We start from the raw sequence: 18,099 nt of genomic DNA, 5'->3' as shown, positions 1-18,099 counted from the left end.
TCTGTGTTAGCTTTCTATCCTTCTATCTGTCTGTGTGTCTGTGTTAGCTTTCTATCCTTCTATCTGTCTGTGTGTCTGTGTTAGCTTTCTATCCTTCTATCTGCCTGTGTGTCTGTGTTAGCTTTCTATCCTTCTATCTGTCTGTGTGCCTGTGTTAGCTTTCTATCCTTCTGTCTGTGTGTCTCTAAGCTTTCTATCCTTCTATCTGTCTGTGTGTCTGTGTTAGCTTTCTATCCTTCTGTCTGTCTGTGTGTCTGTGTTAGCTTTCTATCCTTCTATCTGCTTGTGTGCCTGTGTTAGCTTTCTATCCTTCTATCTGTCTGTGTGTCTGTGTTAGCTTTCTATCCTTCTATCTGTCTGTGTGTCTGTGTTAGCTTTCTCTCCTTCTATCTGTCTGTGTGTCTGTGTTAGCTTTCTCTCCTTCTATCTGTCTGTGTGCCTGTGTTAGCTCTTGATCCTTCTATCTGTCTGTGTGCCTGTGTTAGCTTTCTATCCTTCTGTCTGTCTGTGTGTCTGTGTTAGCTTTCTATCCTTCTATCTGTCTGTGTGTCTGTTAGCTTTCTATCCTTCTATCTGTCTGTGTGCCTGTGTTAGCTTTCTATCCTTCTATCTGTCTGTGTGTCTGTGTTAGCTTTCTATCCTTCTATCTGTCTGTGTGTCTGTGTTAGCTTTCTATCCTTCTATCTGTCTGTGTGCCTGTGTTAGCTTTCTATCCTTCTGTCTGTGTGTCTCTAAGCTTTCTATCCTTCTATCTGTCTGTGTGTCTGTGTTAGCTTTCTATCCTTCTGTCTGTCTGTGTGTCTGTGTTAGCTTTCTATCCTTATATCTGTCTGTGTGTCTGGGTTAGCTTTCTATCCTTCTATCTGTCTGTGTGCCTGTGTTAGCTTTCTATCCTTCTGTCTGTCTGTGTGTCTGTGTTAGCTTTCTATCCTTCTGTCTGTCTGTGTGTCTGTGTTAGCTTTCTATCCTTCTATCTGTCTGTGTGTGTTAGCTTTCTATCCTTCTATCTGTCTGTGTGCCTGTGTTAGCTTTCTATCCTTCTATCTGTCTGTGTGTCTGTGTTAGCTTTCTATCCTTCTATCTGTCTGTGTGTCTGTGTTAGCTTTCTCTCCTTCTATCTGTCTGTGTGTCTGTGTTAGCTTTCTCTCCTTCTATCTGTCTGTGTGCCTGTGTTAGCTCTTGATCCTTCTATCTGTCTGTGTGCCTGTGTTAGCTTTCTATCCTTCTGTCTGTCTGTGTGTCTGTGTTAGCTTTCTATCCTTCTATCTGTCTGTGTGTCTGTTAGCTTTCTATCCTTCTATCTGTCTGTGTGCCTGTGTTAGCTTTCTATCCTTCTATCTGTCTGTGTGTCTGTGTTAGCTTTCTATCCTTCTATCTGTCTGTGTGCCTGTGTTAGCTTTCTATCCTTCTATCTGTCTGTGTGCCTGTGTTAGCTTTCTATCCTTCTATCTGTCTGTGTGTCTGTGTTAGCTTTCTATCCTTCTATCTGTCTGTGTGTCTGTGTTAGCTTTCTATCCTTCTATCTGTCTGTGTGTCTGTGTTAGCTTTCTATCCTTCTATCTGCCTGTGTGTCTGTGTTAGCTTTCTATCCTTCTATCTGTCTGTGTGCCTGTGTTAGCTTTCTATCCTTCTGTCTGTGTGTCTCTAAGCTTTCTACCCTTCTATCTGTCTGTGTGTCTGTGTTAGCTTTCTATCCTTCTATCTGTCTGTGTGCCTGTGTTAGCTTTCTATCCTTCTGTCTGTCTGTGTGTCTGTGTTAGCTTTCTATCCTTCTATCTGCTTGTGTGCCTGTGTTAGCTTTCTATCCTTCTATCTGTCTGTGTGTCTGTGTTAGCTTTCTATCCTTCTATCTGTCTGTGTGTCTGTGTTAGCTTTCTCTCCTTCTATCTGTCTGTGTGTCTGTGTTAGCTTTCTCTCCTTCTATCTGTCTGTGTGCCTGTGTTAGCTTTCTATCCTTCTGTCTGTGTGTCTCTAAGCTTTCTATCCTTCTATCTGTCTGTGTGTCTGTGTTAGCTTTCTATCCTTCTGTCTGTCTGTGTGTCTGTGTTAGCTTTCTATCCTTATATCTGTCTGTGTGTCTGGGTTAGCTTTCTATCCTTCTATCTGTCTGGGTGCCTGTGTTAGCTTTCTATCCTTCTGTCTGTCTGTGTGTCTGTGTTAGCTTTCTATCCTTCTGTCTGTCTGTGTGTCTGTGTTAGCTTTCTATCCTTCTATCTGTCTGTGTGTGTTAGCTTTCTATCCTTCTGTCTGTCTGTGTGTCTGTGTTAGCTTTCTATCCTTCTATCTGTCTGTGTGTGTTAGCTTTCTATCCTTCTATCTGTCTGTGTGTCTGTGTTAGCTCTTGATCCTTCTATCTGTCTGTGTGCCTGTGTTAGCTTTCTATCCTTCTGTCTGTCTGTGTGTCTGTGTTAGCTTTCTATCCTTCTATCTGTCTGTGTGTCTGTTAGCTTTCTATCCTTCTATCTGTCTGTGTGCCTGTGTTAGCTCTTGATCCTTCTATCTGTCTGTGTGTCTGTGTTAGCTTTCTATCATTCTATCTGTCTGTGTGTCTGTGTTAGCTTTCTATCCTTCTAACTGTCTGTGTGCCTGTGTTAGCTTTCTATCCTTCTATCTGTCTGTGTGCCTGTGTTAGCTTTCTATCCTTCTGTCTGTGTGTCTGTAAGCTTTCTATCCTTCTATCTGTCTGTGTGTCTGTGTTAGCTTTCTATCATTCTATCTGTCTGTGTGTCTGTGTTAGCTTTCTATCCTTCTGTCTGTCTGTGTGTCTGTGTTAGCTTTCTATCCTTCTATCTGTCTGTGTGCCTGTGTTAGCTTTCTATCCTTCTGTCTGTGTGTCTGTAAGCTTTCTATCCTTCTATCTGTCTGTGTGTTTGTGTTAGCTTTCTCTCCTTCTATCTGTCTGTGTGTCTGTGTTAGCTTTCTCTCCTTCTATCTGTCTGTGTGCCTGTGTTAGCTCTTGATCCTTCTATCTGTCTGTGTGCCTGTGTTAGCTTTCTATCCTTCTGTCTGTCTGTGTGTCTGTGTTAGCTTTCTATCCTTCTATCTGTCTGTGTGTCTGTTAGCTTTCTATCCTTCTATCTGTCTGTGTGCCTGTGTTAGCTTTCTATCCTTCTATCTGTCTGTGTGTCTGTGTTAGCTTTCTATCCTTCTATCTGTCTGTGTGTCTGTTAGCTTTCTATCCTTCTATCTGTCTGTGTGCCTGTGTTAGCTCTTGATCCTTCTATCTGTCTGTGTGCCTGTGTTAGCTTTCTATCCTTCTGTCTGTCTGTGTGTCTGTGTTAGCTTTCTATCCTTCTATCTGTCTGTGTGTCTGTGTTAGCTCTTGATCCTTCTATCTGTCTGTGTGCCTGTGTTAGCTTTCTATCCTTCTGTCTGTCTGTGTGTCTGTGTTAGCTTTCTATCCTTCTATCTGTCTGTGTGTCTGTTAGCTTTCTATCCTTCTATCTGTCTGTGTGCCTGTGTTAGCTTTCTATCCTTCTATCTGTCTGTGTGTCTGTTAGCTTTCTATCCTTCTATCTGTCTGTGTGCCTGTGTTAGCTTTCTATCCTTCTATCTGTCTGTGTGCCTGTGTTAGCTTTCTATCATTCTATCTGTCTGTGTGTCTGTGTTAGCTTTCTATCCTTCTATCTGCTTGTGTGCCTGTGTTAGCTTTCTATCCTTCTATCTGTCTGTGTGCCTGTGTTAGCTTTCTATCCTTCTATCTGTCTGTGTGTCTGTGTTAGCTTTCTCTCCTTCTATCTGTCTGTGTGTCTGTGTTAGCTTTCTCTCCTTCTATCTGTCTGTGTGCCTGTGTTAGCTCTTGATCCTTCTATCTGTCTGTGTGCCTGTGTTAGCTTTCTATCCTTCTGTCTGTCTGTGTGTCTGTGTTAGCTTTCTATCCTTCTATCTGTCTGTGTGTCTGTTAGCTTTCTATCCTTCTATCTGTCTGTGTGCCTGTGTTAGCTTTCTATCCTTCTATCTGTCTGTGTGTCTGTGTTAGCTTTCTATCCTTCTATCTGTCTGTGTGTCTGTGTTAGCTTTCTATCCTTCTATCTGTCTGTGTGTCTGTGTTAGCTTTCTATCCTTCTATCTGCCTGTGTGTCTGTGTTAGCTTTCTATCCTTCTATCTGTCTGTGTGCCTGTGTTAGCTTTCTATCCTTCTGTCTGTGTGTCTCTAAGCTTTCTATCCTTCTATCTGTCTGTGTGTCTGTGTTAGCTTTCTATCCTTCTGTCTGTCTGTGTGTCTGTGTTAGCTTTCTATCCTTCTATCTGCTTGTGTGCCTGTGTTAGCTTTCTATCCTTCTATCTGTCTGTGTGTCTGTGTTAGCTTTCTATCCTTCTATCTGTCTGTGTGTCTGTGTTAGCTTTCTCTCCTTCTATCTGTCTGTGTGTCTGTGTTAGCTTTCTCTCCTTCTATCTGTCTGTGTGCCTGTGTTAGCTCTTGATCCTTCTATCTGTCTGTGTGCCTGTGTTAGCTTTCTATCCTTCTGTCTGTCTGTGTGTCTGTGTTAGCTTTCTATCCTTCTATCTGTCTGTGTGTCTGTTAGCTTTCTATCCTTCTATCTGTCTGTGTGCCTGTGTTAGCTTTCTATCCTTCTATCTGTCTGTGTGTCTGTGTTAGCTTTCTATCCTTCTGTCTGTCTGTGTGTCTGTGTTAGCTTTCTATCCTTCTATCTGTCTGTGTGTCTGTGTTAGCTTTCTATCCTTCTATCTGCCTGTGTGTCTGTGTTAGCTTTCTATCCTTCTATCTGTCTGTGTGCCTGTGTTAGCTTTCTATCCTTCTGTCTGTGTGTCTCTAAGCTTTCTATCCTTCTATCTGTCTGTGTGTCTGTGTTAGCTTTCTATCCTTCTGTCTGTCTGTGTGTCTGTGTTAGCTTTCTATCCTTATATCTGTCTGTGTGTCTGGGTTAGCTTTCTATCCTTCTATCTGTCTGTGTGCCTGTGTTAGCTTTCTATCCTTCTGTCTGTCTGTGTGTCTGTGTTAGCTTTCTATCCTTCTGTCTGTCTGTGTGTCTGTGTTAGCTTTCTATCCTTCTATCTGTCTGTGTGTGTTAGCTTTCTATCCTTCTATCTGTCTGTGTGCCTGTGTTAGCTTTCTATCCTTCTATCTGTCTGTGTGTCTGTGTTAGCTTTCTATCCTTCTATCTGTCTGTGTGTCTGTGTTAGCTTTCTCTCCTTCTATCTGTCTGTGTGTCTGTGTTAGCTTTCTCTCCTTCTATCTGTCTGTGTGCCTGTGTTAGCTCTTGATCCTTCTATCTGTCTGTGTGCCTGTGTTAGCTTTCTATCCTTCTGTCTGTCTGTGTGTCTGTGTTAGCTTTCTATCCTTCTATCTGTCTGTGTGTCTGTTAGCTTTCTATCCTTCTATCTGTCTGTGTGCCTGTGTTAGCTTTCTATCCTTCTATCTGTCTGTGTGTCTGTGTTAGCTTTCTATCCTTCTATCTGTCTGTGTGCCTGTGTTAGCTTTCTATCCTTCTATCTGTCTGTGTGCCTGTGTTAGCTTTCTATCCTTCTATCTGTCTGTGTGTCTGTGTTAGCTTTCTATCCTTCTATCTGTCTGTGTGTCTGTGTTAGCTTTCTATCCTTCTATCTGTCTGTGTGTCTGTGTTAGCTTTCTATCCTTCTATCTGCCTGTGTGTCTGTGTTAGCTTTCTATCCTTCTATCTGTCTGTGTGCCTGTGTTAGCTTTCTATCCTTCTGTCTGTGTGTCTCTAAGCTTTCTACCCTTCTATCTGTCTGTGTGTCTGTGTTAGCTTTCTATCCTTCTATCTGTCTGTGTGCCTGTGTTAGCTTTCTATCCTTCTGTCTGTCTGTGTGTCTGTGTTAGCTTTCTATCCTTCTATCTGCTTGTGTGCCTGTGTTAGCTTTCTATCCTTCTATCTGTCTGTGTGTCTGTGTTAGCTTTCTATCCTTCTATCTGTCTGTGTGTCTGTGTTAGCTTTCTCTCCTTCTATCTGTCTGTGTGTCTGTGTTAGCTTTCTCTCCTTCTATCTGTCTGTGTGCCTGTGTTAGCTCTTGATCCTTCTATCTGTCTGTGTGCCTGTGTTAGCTTTCTATCCTTCTGTCTGTCTGTGTGTCTGTGTTAGCTTTCTATCCTTCTATCTGTCTGTGTGTCTGTTAGCTTTCTATCCTTCTATCTGTCTGTGTGCCTGTGTTAGCTTTCTATCCTTCTATCTGTCTGTGTGTCTGTGTTAGCTTTCTATCCTTCTATCTGTCTGTGTGTCTGTGTTAGCTTTCTATCCTTCTATCTGTCTGTGTGTCTGTGTTAGCTTTCTATCCTTCTATCTGCCTGTGTGTCTGTGTTAGCTTTCTATCCTTCTATCTGTCTGTGTGCCTGTGTTAGCTTTCTATCCTTCTGTCTGTGTGTCTCTAAGCTTTCTATCCTTCTATCTGTCTGTGTGTCTGTGATAGCTTTCTATCCTTCTGTCTGTCTGTGTGTCTGTGTTAGCTTTCTATCCTTATATCTGTCTGTGTGTCTGGGTTAGCTTTCTATCCTTCTATCTGTCTGTGTGCCTGTGTTAGCTTTCTATCCTTCTGTCTGTCTGTGTGTCTGTGTTAGCTTTCTATCCTTCTGTCTGTCTGTGTGTCTGTGTTAGCTTTCTATCCTTCTATCTGTCTGTGTGTGTTAGCTTTCTATCCTTCTATCTGTCTGTGTGCCTGTGTTAGCTTTCTATCCTTCTATCTGTCTGTGTGTCTGTGTTAGCTTTCTATCCTTCTATCTGTCTGTGTGTCTGTGTTAGCTTTCTATCCTATGTGTCTGTGTGCCTGTGTTAGCTTTCTATTATTCTGTCGAGTCCAGTGCACTACTCCATGTGTGCATGCAGATCATTTCTCTACTGGACCTGCTCAAGGATATCTCATGTCAGTCACAGAGACTAGCTGTTTAATACACAGTGTGATCTGTTATTCAAAGTTATTCAATAGATGATTTTACACCTCACTGTTCAGAATGTAATCCAGCTCTCTTCTTTGACAGAGTCTATGAGCCGTGAGGTCCCTAAATCAGGTATGTAGAGTGTGTGGAAATCCACAGCCTGACTCACCCCAGCACAGCCTTGCCGGTTAGTGTGTGCTACACATCTTCTGAACTGTAGAAAGTACAGGAGGAGTGATTGTAAAATAATGCTCTCTTTATTTCTGTGTTCTAGAATGGAAGTGGATCCTCAGTTCAGCAGGTATGTGTCTCTTCAATGGATTCCTTTCACAGTGGAGGGTAAAAGAATAGCGAGGAGCCCCGTCTCACTCACTGTGTTTACATCTATATTTACATTCTGCCCCATTTAAACCTCTGTGCAGTCCCAGCTCAGCTAATGCCAGCCTTGTGTGCCTCCCAAAGGTAACACATATATTTACATACAATTACCCATTTATACAGTTGGGTTTTTACTGGAGCAATCTAGGTAAAGTACCTTGCTCAAGGGTACAGCAGCAGTGTCCCCCCCCTGGGATTGAACCCACGACCCTCCTGTCAAGAGTCCAGAGCCCTAACCACTACTCCACACTGCTGCCCCGCACTGTGTGTGTGTGTGTCTGTGTGTCTCTGTGTCAGTGTGTCAGTGTGTGTGTCTCTGTCAGTGTGTGTGTGTGTCAGTGAGTGTGTTTGTCTCTGTGTGTCAGTGTGTGTGTCTGTGTCAGTGTGTGTGTCAGTGCGTGTCAGTGTTTGTGTCAGTGTGTGTGTCTGTGTCAGTGTGTGTGTGTTTGTGTCAGTGTGTGTGTGTGTTTGTGTCAGTGTGTGTGTTTGATTGCGTGCAGCTGCAGGGCAGGAGATGACGATTGAGACAAGATACTGAACAGACATCTGAGATCCCTCTTTTTCTACTGTTATTCTATACTTTTTTATTTGGTGTCCTGACCTGCCCGCATCGGATACATATATATATATATATATATATATATATATATATTTATATATATGTACAGTACTGTGCAAAACTTTTAGGCAGGTGTGAAAAAATGCTGTAAAGTAAGAATGCTTTCAAAAATAGACATGTTAATAGATTATATTTATCAATTAACAAAATGCAAAGTGAGTGAACAGAAGAAAAATCTAAATCAAATCCATATTTGGTGTGACCACCTGTAACAGGGCGAGCAGCCCTGTACATTGTTTATTTATTTTTAGATCGGGGTCTCCCCCTCCGCCCCTGTGCAGATTGTTTTGTATTGTTTATTTATTTTTATTGTATTATATTTATGACAGCGTAGCGCCGTGTTATTGTTTTGTTTATTTTTAAAACGTGTCCTGGCAGAGACGAGATCGGTGCTCGTCCTCTGCCAGGAGTAATAATTAAAACTCGTGCAGAAGGTGGCCATCTCCCGAATTAATTAGGTGATTTAATTTGTTGCTAATCGGGAGATGGTCACCTGTTATAAAAAGCCTGCAGCTCTCCAACTCGAGGGGGGGTGTTGGAAGGAGAGAGCGAGAACGAGAGGAGAGAAACAAAACGTAAAGATTCCAGGAACAGTGACAGCCTGCCCTGGGATCGTATTATTTAGTGTTTATTTTATGTTCGTGATTTGTTTTTGTTTAACCTTTTATTTTGCTCTGTGAGTGAGTGTTTTCTGTTTAAATATTTTATTTTATTTTTGGATTATTTAAATAAAACGGCGCCCGCGCCACTGCACCGTACCTTTTGTTTTTGTTGTGCCTTCTTCTGGTCTGACGTCACCCTCAGCCATTCCTGCCACACCACCCTTTGCCTTCAAAACAACATCAATTCTTCTAGGTACACTTGCACAGTCAGGGATTTTGTAGGCATATAGTCAGGTGTATGATTAAACAATTATACCAAACAGGTGCTAATGATCATCAATTCAATATGTAGGTTGAAACACAATCATTAACTGAAACAGAAACAGCTGTGTAGGAGGAATAAAACTGGGTGAGGAACAGCCAAACTCAGCTAACAAGGTGAGGTTGCTGAAGACAGTTTACTGTCAAAAGTCATACACCATGGCAAGACTGAGCACAGCAACAAGACACAAGGTATTTATACTGTATCAGCAAGGTCTCTCCCAGGCAGAAATGTCAAGGCAGACAGGGGTTTCCGGATGTGCTGTCCAAGCTCTTTTGAAGAAGCACAAAGAAACGGGCAACATTGAGGACCGTAGATGCAGTGGTCGGCCAATGAAACTTACTGCAGCAGATGAAAGACACATCATGCTTACTTCCCTTCGCAATCGGAAGATGTCCAGCAGTGCCATCAGCTCAGAATTGGCAGAAAACAGTGGGACCCTGGTACACCCATCTACTGTCCGGAGAAGTCTGGTCAGAAGTGGCCTTCATGGAAGACTTGCGGCCAAAAAGCCATACCTCCGACGTGGAAACAAGGCCAAGCGACTCAACTATGCACGAAAACACAAGAACTGGGGTGCAGAAAAATGGCAGCAGGTGCTCTGAACTGAGGAGTCAAAATTTGAAATATTTGGCTGTAGCAGAAGGCAGTTTGTTCGCCGAAGGGCTGGAGAGCGGTACACGAATGAGTGTCTGCAGGAAACAGTGAAGCATGGTGGAGGTTCCTTGCAAGTTTGGGGCTGCATTTCTGCAAATGGAGTTGGGGATTTGGTCAGAATTAATACCATCAGGGAGGCATCTGATTGGCCCCAAATTTATTCTGCAGCATGACAACGACCCCAAACATTCAGCGAAAGTCATTAAGAACTATCTTCAGCGTAAAGAAGAACAAGGAGTCCTGGACGTGATGGTATGGCCCCCACAGAGCCCTGATCTCAACATCATCGAGTCTGTCTGGGATTACATGAAGAGAGAGAAGCAACTGAGGCTGCCTGAATCCACAGAAGAACTGTGGTTAGTTCTCCAAGATGTTTGGGCCAACCTACCTGCCGAGTTCCTTCAAAAACTGTGTGCAAGTGTACCTAGAAGAATTGATGCTGTTTTGAAGGCAAAGGGTGGTCACACCAAATATTGATTCAATGTAGATTTTTCTTTTGTTCACTCACTTTGCATTTTGTTAATTGATAAATATAAACTATTAACATGTCTATTTTTGAAAGCATTCTTACTTTACAGCATTTTTTCACACCTGCTTAAAACTTTTGCACAGTACTGTATATATATACAGTATATATATATCTCCAGTCAGCGCGCTGGTATATGTTACGTGACTCGGTCTGCTCCAGTGAAACGATCGGTAAAATGGACACTACGACAGCCAAAATATATCCATTTATATTGAAGGCTATGGTTTTTTTTTAAGCTACACACTTTAATTACAAGCTACTGTACTCTGCTCACCAACATTCAGATTTCGTTATCTTGTTGTTAACTTTATTAAAACTCGAATACAATAGTTATTATCGCTGACTCCGATTTATAAAAACAAACAAAAACCCCGCTTTCTGTAGCCGTTATGGTGTGTATAAACGTAGCATGTTAATGTCGCTTTTTTCATTTCTTTTAATGTGATTAATAACATGTACCGGTAATTTTATTTTAAATGTGTGGTGCAGCAGCAGTCTCGGGTCCACACCGTCAGCCGAGTGTAGATACACTGTTTACATCCTCACTATGGCCTTCATTATATGATTAAATAGTGATTTTAAAAACTCAAACTGATGCTCATGTTGGCTCGTACAGCTCTATGCAACCGGCACGGCAAAAAAAAAAAAAAAACATTGACGTGTTTCTTTAATAAGGAACCAAGATTTAAATGAACATTTGCAAATGAAACAAAACTGAAACCTTGATGTGCTTTTTTATGGTAGTAGTGACAAATACTGTAATAAAGAAAATCAAAGAATAAAAACAGTACTAATATTATTAATAATTTAGCTAATGCCTTTACCCAGGGTGACTTCCTTAACTTACTCCAGCAGCTTGTTCGTTTTGGGTTGTCCTTTTACTATAGAGAACAAAAGGCTCTGGATCCAGACAGGGTTGTTCTAGTGAGGGTGTGCTGTATTCAGTGTTTGACTTGTATGTTTAATATACCACACTCGCACATTTGTCATTTCATTTCTGTTGTTTTTCATCTCCCAGAGTGTTCAACATTTAACAGAGTATAGAAAGAAGTTTGGATCAGAATCCAATATCATCCCTTACAGAAAAGTACTATACTGCAAGTATACTTGTGTCTGGTTTTAGTATACTATTGGTACCATTATACTATCCTATTTTGGCACAAGTTTACTTGCAGTATGCAACTTTTTATATTCTCTTTGTAAATAATGCAACATAGTTCTCAAATATTGGGCATTTCTTAGATTGTATCTTACTTCTCTTTTGCATACCTGCATTGTCTCTTGCTAGATATGCACCTCCAGATTCTAACAAATACTTTTAGAAAACCAGGAGCAACTTCTGCTCTGGATCAAAAAGCTATAATGCTCTGCGGCTGCTCGTCTATGTGGATAACTAACTAAAAACTAGTAGAAACTAAAACACAAGTCTGGGAAAGCAAATGGAAGTCTGGAAAAAGAATGGAATTTTGATGTTGAAAAAGTGTATGAACCCTGTGTTTAGTTATAATGCCCCAGATTGTGAACTCACTGTGAAGTGAAGATCACATGTAGACACTGCAGAGGTCCATATGTTACACTTTGACATGCATCTAGAGAACTGCTGATCTGATTGTGATGAAACTTGGTACAGACATTATTTATACACATTATTAAGAGTGTCCCAATCTGGAGCCTGTCTGCACCCCTCCCTCTATCCTTCTCTCCTCTCCTCTCCTCTTCTCCTCAGTGGGGATGCATATCCCAGTGTATACTCGAGGCTGGGCTTCTGATTGTCAGTGTTTTACCCGACTTTTCTACTCTGCTTTAAGAATTCATCTGATCCCTGTGAAGCAGTTTGTGTCTCTCAATCACAACTGAGAAACGTGTTCATAGTAAACTTGATTCATTCTGTGAAACAACTAAATGGGCTTTTCAATCAGCCAAGCCTTCATTTTCATTACAAGCAGGACGTGCAAACGAGATCGCGACATGTTAATAAGAGACTCCTCTTTATTTAAGCTAGAATGAACAATACAGTATTTTATGCTGGACTCACTTTATTACAATCGCTGTGCGTGACTGTATTGACATTAATAAAGAGGAGTCGCTTCTGCTTTGCAATGAAAAAATAAGACTTATGATTTAAAAGCCCATTTAGTAGAAAACTAAACGTAAATTCAATCAGTTGTACAGTTGTGATTGAGAAGCACGAATTGCTTAAATTCTTAATGGAGATGAGAAGTTGGGGTGAAGAAACAGAAATCCAAAAGCCCTAATGTGCATCTACTCCTCTCTCCCTCCCTCATACCCTCCCTCTCTCCTCTCCCCTCCCTCTCTCCTCTCCCCTCCCCTGCCTCCCTCCCTCCCTCTCCTCCTGTCCGTCATACACTCCTCTCTCCCTCTTCTCTCTCCTTTTCTCCCCTCCCTCTCCCCGTCTCCTCTCCTCTCCTCCCTCCCTCCCTCTCCTCTTTCCCTCTCCTCTCTCCCCTCCCTCGCTCTCTCTCCTCTCTCTCCTCCTCCCTCTATTCAAATTCAAAGGTGCTTTATTGGCATGACTAACATCTGCAGTATTGCCAAAGCAATTACACAGTACAATAACAGTTAATAATAATAACAGTAAAAATAATAATTATAATAAACATGAAAGTACAGCATTTATAAACACTATGAACATATATTTAAATGCAAATAGTAAATAGAACAAGACACAGACACTGAATTAAATATTGTAACACTGAATACTGAATAACCCCCTGTGACAGTCTGGCTGAGTGCTGACGTCAGAACCAGGAGATGAATAACACAGACTGGACGGATGAAATTGTAAATGCACTTGCTTGCGCTGGTTTATTGTAAATAAAAAGGTTGAACAAAACAGAAAAACGTAAATAGATGAACAAGACAGACAGACAGACAGACAGACAGACAGACAGACAGACAGACAGACAGACAGACGAACACTAAACAAGTGCGGTGCTGGTGCTTCCAGCACTCGGAGCAATTATTTATTTTCATACTTTTTTTATTCTCCTCTCCACTCACGAACACACAACCTCGAGTGAGTAAAACATGCATCTATATATACTGTTGTGCCGGGATTCAACTAATAATTAATTATTCACTTGAATCCCAGCACGTGAATTAATTATGTGCAACCTCGTGCTCACATATTAAATACTTTAAATGTACGTGAAGTGAAGTGGATCCCCGTGTCTAAATACAATTATACATTTTAAATAACTCGTGCTCATTACCCGCATTATATCCTGTGTACCAACTACAATACACCAACATTAACACACGCAACATACAACATAATACACAAGAATACACACGGGGCGGGGCACATTGCCACACACCCCTCCCTCCCCAGCAGTGCCTCCCCCTGTGCAGAGTGTTCACTGTGTGTCCCTCAGGCTGTGACAGGTGCACACATACTGGGCAGCCAGTGGGGCTGTGTGTCCCGCTCCCAGGAGGACTGACAGTTTATCTGGGTCAGTCAATTGTGGGAAGTGTGGGAGGGAAATAGTCATTTTTTTAAGGAAATTGTCCCTTGTTTGGTTGTATTTCTCACAGTGTAGGAGAAAGTGCATCTCTGTGTCGACCTCTCCTGTCTCACAGTGACCACAGAGCCTGTTCTCTCTGGGTAGCCAGGTCTGCCTGCGTCGGCCTTTTTCAATGGCCAGGCTGTGGTCACTGAGCCTGTACTTGGTCAGGATCTGCCTCTGCTTTGTATCTCTGACAGTGAAGAGATCCCCTCCAGAGTAAAGTCTCTTTTTAGGGCTCGATAGCAATCCAGTTTATTTGGGGTTTTTGTTTCTTTGTCCCAATGTTCCAGATAGGAGTTTTTGATTTGTGTTACAGTTTGGTTGACTCTGATTGGCAGTGCTGTAGCAGAGCTGTCCTGAAGCTGGTTAGTGTTAGTGTGGGTTAGTGTAGTGAGCTTCAGGACCAGTTGGCTGAGGAGACTCTTTTCTGGACTGAGCTCTTGGGTTAGAAGGGCCTTGTACTGGAGGGAGTCTGGCTCACCTCTGTTTAGATGCATCCAGAATTGTAGTGCTCTTTTCTGCATGTTGGTGAGCAGTGGGTAGCAGCCTAATTCAGCCCTGCATGCATGGTTTGGTGTTTTCTGCTCTACCTGTAATATGTTTTTGCAGAATTCAGCATGCAGGGTTTCTACTGGATGTTTATCCCATTTTATATAATCTTGTTGACTGACTGGACTCCATACCTCGCTTCCATATAGCACAATGGGATGGATAACTCTTGCCAGATTCTGACAGGTAGATTTATTTTATAAAGCCTCCTTTTGATGGCATAAAAAGCTCTGCAGGCTTTTTCTTTTAGTGCATTCACTGCCAGGTTAAAGCTCCCTGACGCACTGATGGTCAGGCCTAGGTATGTATATTGTGTGGTGTGTTCTAGGGTGGTGTTGTGTAGAGTGAAGTGGGACCTGCTTCTTTGAGATCTGCCCTTTTTAAGATCATAATTCTGGTCTTTTTCATGATTCCTGTCAGGGTCCAGGTCTGACAGTACTAGCTCTAGCAGTGACAGGCTCTGCTGTAGCCCCGGCTCTGTGGGCGACAGCAGGACCAGGTCATCTGTGTAGAGCAAGAATTGAATTTGTTTGTCGTATAGAGTGAGGCCAGGGGCTGCAGACTGCTCCAACATCGTTGCTAATTCACTGATGTAAATATTGAACAGTGTTGGACTCAAACTGCAGCCCTGTCTCACTCCACGACCGTTTGAAGAATTCTGTTCTTTTGTTGCCAAATTTTATTGACTTTATTATGTCGTACATTTTACCCCCTATACCATGTTGTAGAATTTTATCATTTAAACCTTCATGCCAAATGGAATCAAATGCTTTTTTAAAGTCTATAAAACAAGAGAAAATGTTTCCTTTATTTTTTTGTTGTATATGTTTGTTGATTAGGGTGTGGAGGGTGTAAATATGGTCATAGAAATCCAATCTGACTCTTACTCAGGACACTGTGTTCGGTAAGGAAGGCCAGTATTCGGGTATTGATGATACTGCAGAATACCTTCCCCAGGTTGCTGCTCACACAGATGCCTCGGTAGCTGTTGGGGTCGAGTTTGTCTCCACTTTTGTAAACTGGGGATATAAACCCTTGGTTCCAGATGTCAGGGAAGCAGCCTTCCTGTAGTACCAGGTTGAATAATTTAAGCAGGGCCTTCTGCAGCTTAGGGCTGCTGTGTTTGAGCATCTCGGTACTGATGCTGTCGGGTCACAGGCTTTCCTGGGTTTGAGTCCCTGGAGCTTCTCTGCTAGCTCCTGCGGGGAGATTGGGAAGTCCAGTGGATTTTGGTTGTCTTTAATAGATAGTTCTAATGATTTAAGTTTTTCCTGAATTAAATTTTCCTCTGTTGTAAAATCCTCTTGTAGGGTTTCTTTGTAAAGATTTTCATTTTGTATTGTCAGTTCTTGTTTCTGTGTGGAGTTCATATTGTTCCACATTCCCAGAACTGATTTTGGTTAATAGATTCCTCCGTGTCTGTGAGGGTTGTGTTCATGTGTTTCTCTTTGTTCTGTTTCAGGGTGTGTTTGTGTTGCTTTAGGGTCTCGCAGTACCTGAGGTGTAAATCTGGGTTGTGTGGCTGATGATGTTTTTGATTTGATTCTTGTCTTAGTTTTTTCCTTATTGTTTCACATTCATCATCAAACCATTTTTCTTTGGGTTTGTGCTTCTGATTGTTTTTTACTTGTTCATTTTTTTGAGATTTGCCTTGCTTGCTGTTTTTTCTAATATTTCATTCATGTGTTTAACTGCCAGATTTACTCCTCTCACATTAGGCTGGCACGGTGTGATTTGGAAGGTGTCAGTAAGGTTAGTGATTTCAGGAGAGCCAGGGTTGTTTCTGTGGATTGAGGTAGGTGTGAGGTACAGAGGGGTTTGTCCAAATACATGGCTGTTACCTTGTGTGCTTCTACAGTCAGGCTCTGTTCCTGTTCTGGTGTTGAAATCCCCACAGAGCAGCACATTTCCCTGGGTCTGGAAATGGCTGATCTCTGTGTGGAGGGTATGAAAATATTCCTCATTGTAGTTTGTAGGGCTGTAAATCTGTGTTTAATTGACGACACGTTTAAACCCATTGTTAATCGTTTAAACAGCCATAAATTTAATGTTTCTCTCATTTCATATTTTTATATTTTTCTTCCACTATTTTAAGTCGTATTTTAACCTCGTTTTGTTATTCAAAGTGCGTACCAATTGTAAACATAAAAGCATAAAGGAGGCCTGTACGTTTGCACTAAAATGTAATCTATTTTAATAGCATGAAATAAACATTCCTAGTCGATTTGACAACGTACCATTTCTGCAGAAGCTCCATAAAAAGTGTGTGTATCCAACATCGAAAAAACATTAAAACAACAAATCTATTTAAATTAAACTTAAAACACGGTGACAATGTCACATAATGCATTATGCATCATGTTGAGCCGCGTCACTACGCAGGACGCGACGTGCTGTTGGCGCGGGGCTAGGTTTAGACGGAGAGCATGTTCGGATTTGTATGCAGCGTTACATGACTCGCTAATAAAACTTGAGGTATTGTTCCAAAGTTACACCTGTCCGAGTCGTGTATCTCCAGAGCAACGTTTCTACTTTATAGAGACTACAAGGACTGTGAAGACCCAACGAGACCAGACGAGCTGAAACGGCAGCCTAATTAAGCCAGTGAGTCTCATGTAAAGTGTAGGGCCTCGAACATGACATGGTGTCAGAAGTAAAGCAGGCCACTCTACCTCCTCATTAAAAAAAAAAAAAGAAACGCGATCATAAAACTTTGACTCGACAAGTTTTTTTTTTTTTTACTTTCTTTCTCTCTCGAGATGTGAGCGCACATAAATAAAAAACTAAACCTTCAGTGCAACAAGGAACTAGTACAGCACACCACCACAGGAATCTCACTGAAAACTGGAAACGATGGCAACAGCGATTCGAAATATATTCAGTTGCGTCAGGGCTAAACAAAAAATCTGACGAAATTCAAGTTGCCACCATTTTACACATGTTAGGACAAGATGGTCTTGACATATACAACGGGCTGAACATTGTGTTTGCAGACCCGACTAAACAGACAGCGGGCGAGGTGCTAGGCGCTCTGAAAGCATACTGTGAGCCGAAAAGCAATGAAATATTCGAACAACACCAATTCTGGGCCCATCAGTGGTCAGAATCACATACCATAGACAAATTTGTGACCGAACTCAGGGTAAAAGTTAAAAATTGTGGTTTCGGCACCACTGCAGATACAATGATGAGGGACAAAATAGTGTTCAGCATAACGGATTCCCGTCTCAAAGAGAAACTACTCACTCTTCCGGATTTAACATTATTGAAAGCAATAGACATATGCAGGGCCAAAGAGATCTCGCAGACACAATCAAAAATAATGCTGGAGGGTCAGATCTCTCAGGCTGTAATGACACTCGCAGCACAAACGTCGGATGGTGTAGATCTCCCAGCCGTAGATCACATTTCTAGACAGAAACCGACACGGCAATCGCCTCAAAAAACACACAAACCCCGAGCGTGCCCCGCATATGGATTAACATGTAGAGCGTGCAACAAAAGGAATCATTTTGTGACTGTGTGTAGGGCGACCTCTACTGGTAGAAACACGACACGACACGTCAATGAGGTTTTCATGGGAACTTTGGCCAGATTCAGAAACGGATACAAACACACACACGCACAAGATCAATGGAAAATCAAACTTGCAGTCCAAAATAAAAATATTGAGTTTAAAATTGACACGGGAGCTGACGCCAATGTTCTTCCCTTAGCACTAAACAAACCGTTGGAACATACAACTATAACGTTAACAGCCTATGGAGGTCTTAAAATAAAGCCCCATGGTACTATACAGCTAGATGTTTAAAAACGGGACAACACTGTACACTTATTACCATTCTTTGTCACCAGTGTGTCAGATACACCCATTCTTGGCAGAGACGCATGCACAGCTCTAGACCTAGTGCGCAGAGTACTTAGCATTGATAATCAGGCTGACATCACGAGAGAACAGATGCTGAAAGAGTACAATGATATTTTTGATGACCTTGGGCAGTTCCCAGGTACTCACCATATCTATGTAGACCCCAGTGTACCTCCTGTTATAAACGGCTGCAGAAAG

At 41.9% G+C, this 18,099-nt stretch overlaps 1 protein-coding gene across 4 annotated transcripts in view; it reads left to right on the top strand.

Annotated features, from left to right (window-relative positions):
• Nucleotides 1-18,099, top strand: part of LOC117407795 (butyrophilin subfamily 1 member A1-like) — a 345,211-nt gene that overhangs the window by 83,160 nt on the left and 243,952 nt on the right. Inside the window, exons 10-11 of one of the 4 annotated variants that reach the window (XM_059011808.1) lie at nt 6,953-6,982; nt 7,125-7,151. The exons of the other annotated variants lie outside the window; for them this stretch is intronic. Coding sequence (XP_058867791.1) covers nt 6,953-6,982; nt 7,125-7,151 — 57 coding nt within the window. The remainder of the gene's footprint in view (nt 1-6,952; nt 6,983-7,124; nt 7,152-18,099) is intronic. 4 annotated transcript variants of the gene reach the window in all.

The sequence above is a fragment of the Acipenser ruthenus genome, chromosome 43 (assembly GCF_902713425.1).
Source record: "Acipenser ruthenus chromosome 43, fAciRut3.2 maternal haplotype, whole genome shotgun sequence".
Lineage (NCBI taxonomy): Eukaryota > Metazoa > Chordata > Actinopteri > Acipenseriformes > Acipenseridae > Acipenser > Acipenser ruthenus.
The sequence above is the reverse complement of the archived record's forward strand: the minus strand, read 5'-3'. Positions and strand labels throughout refer to the sequence as shown.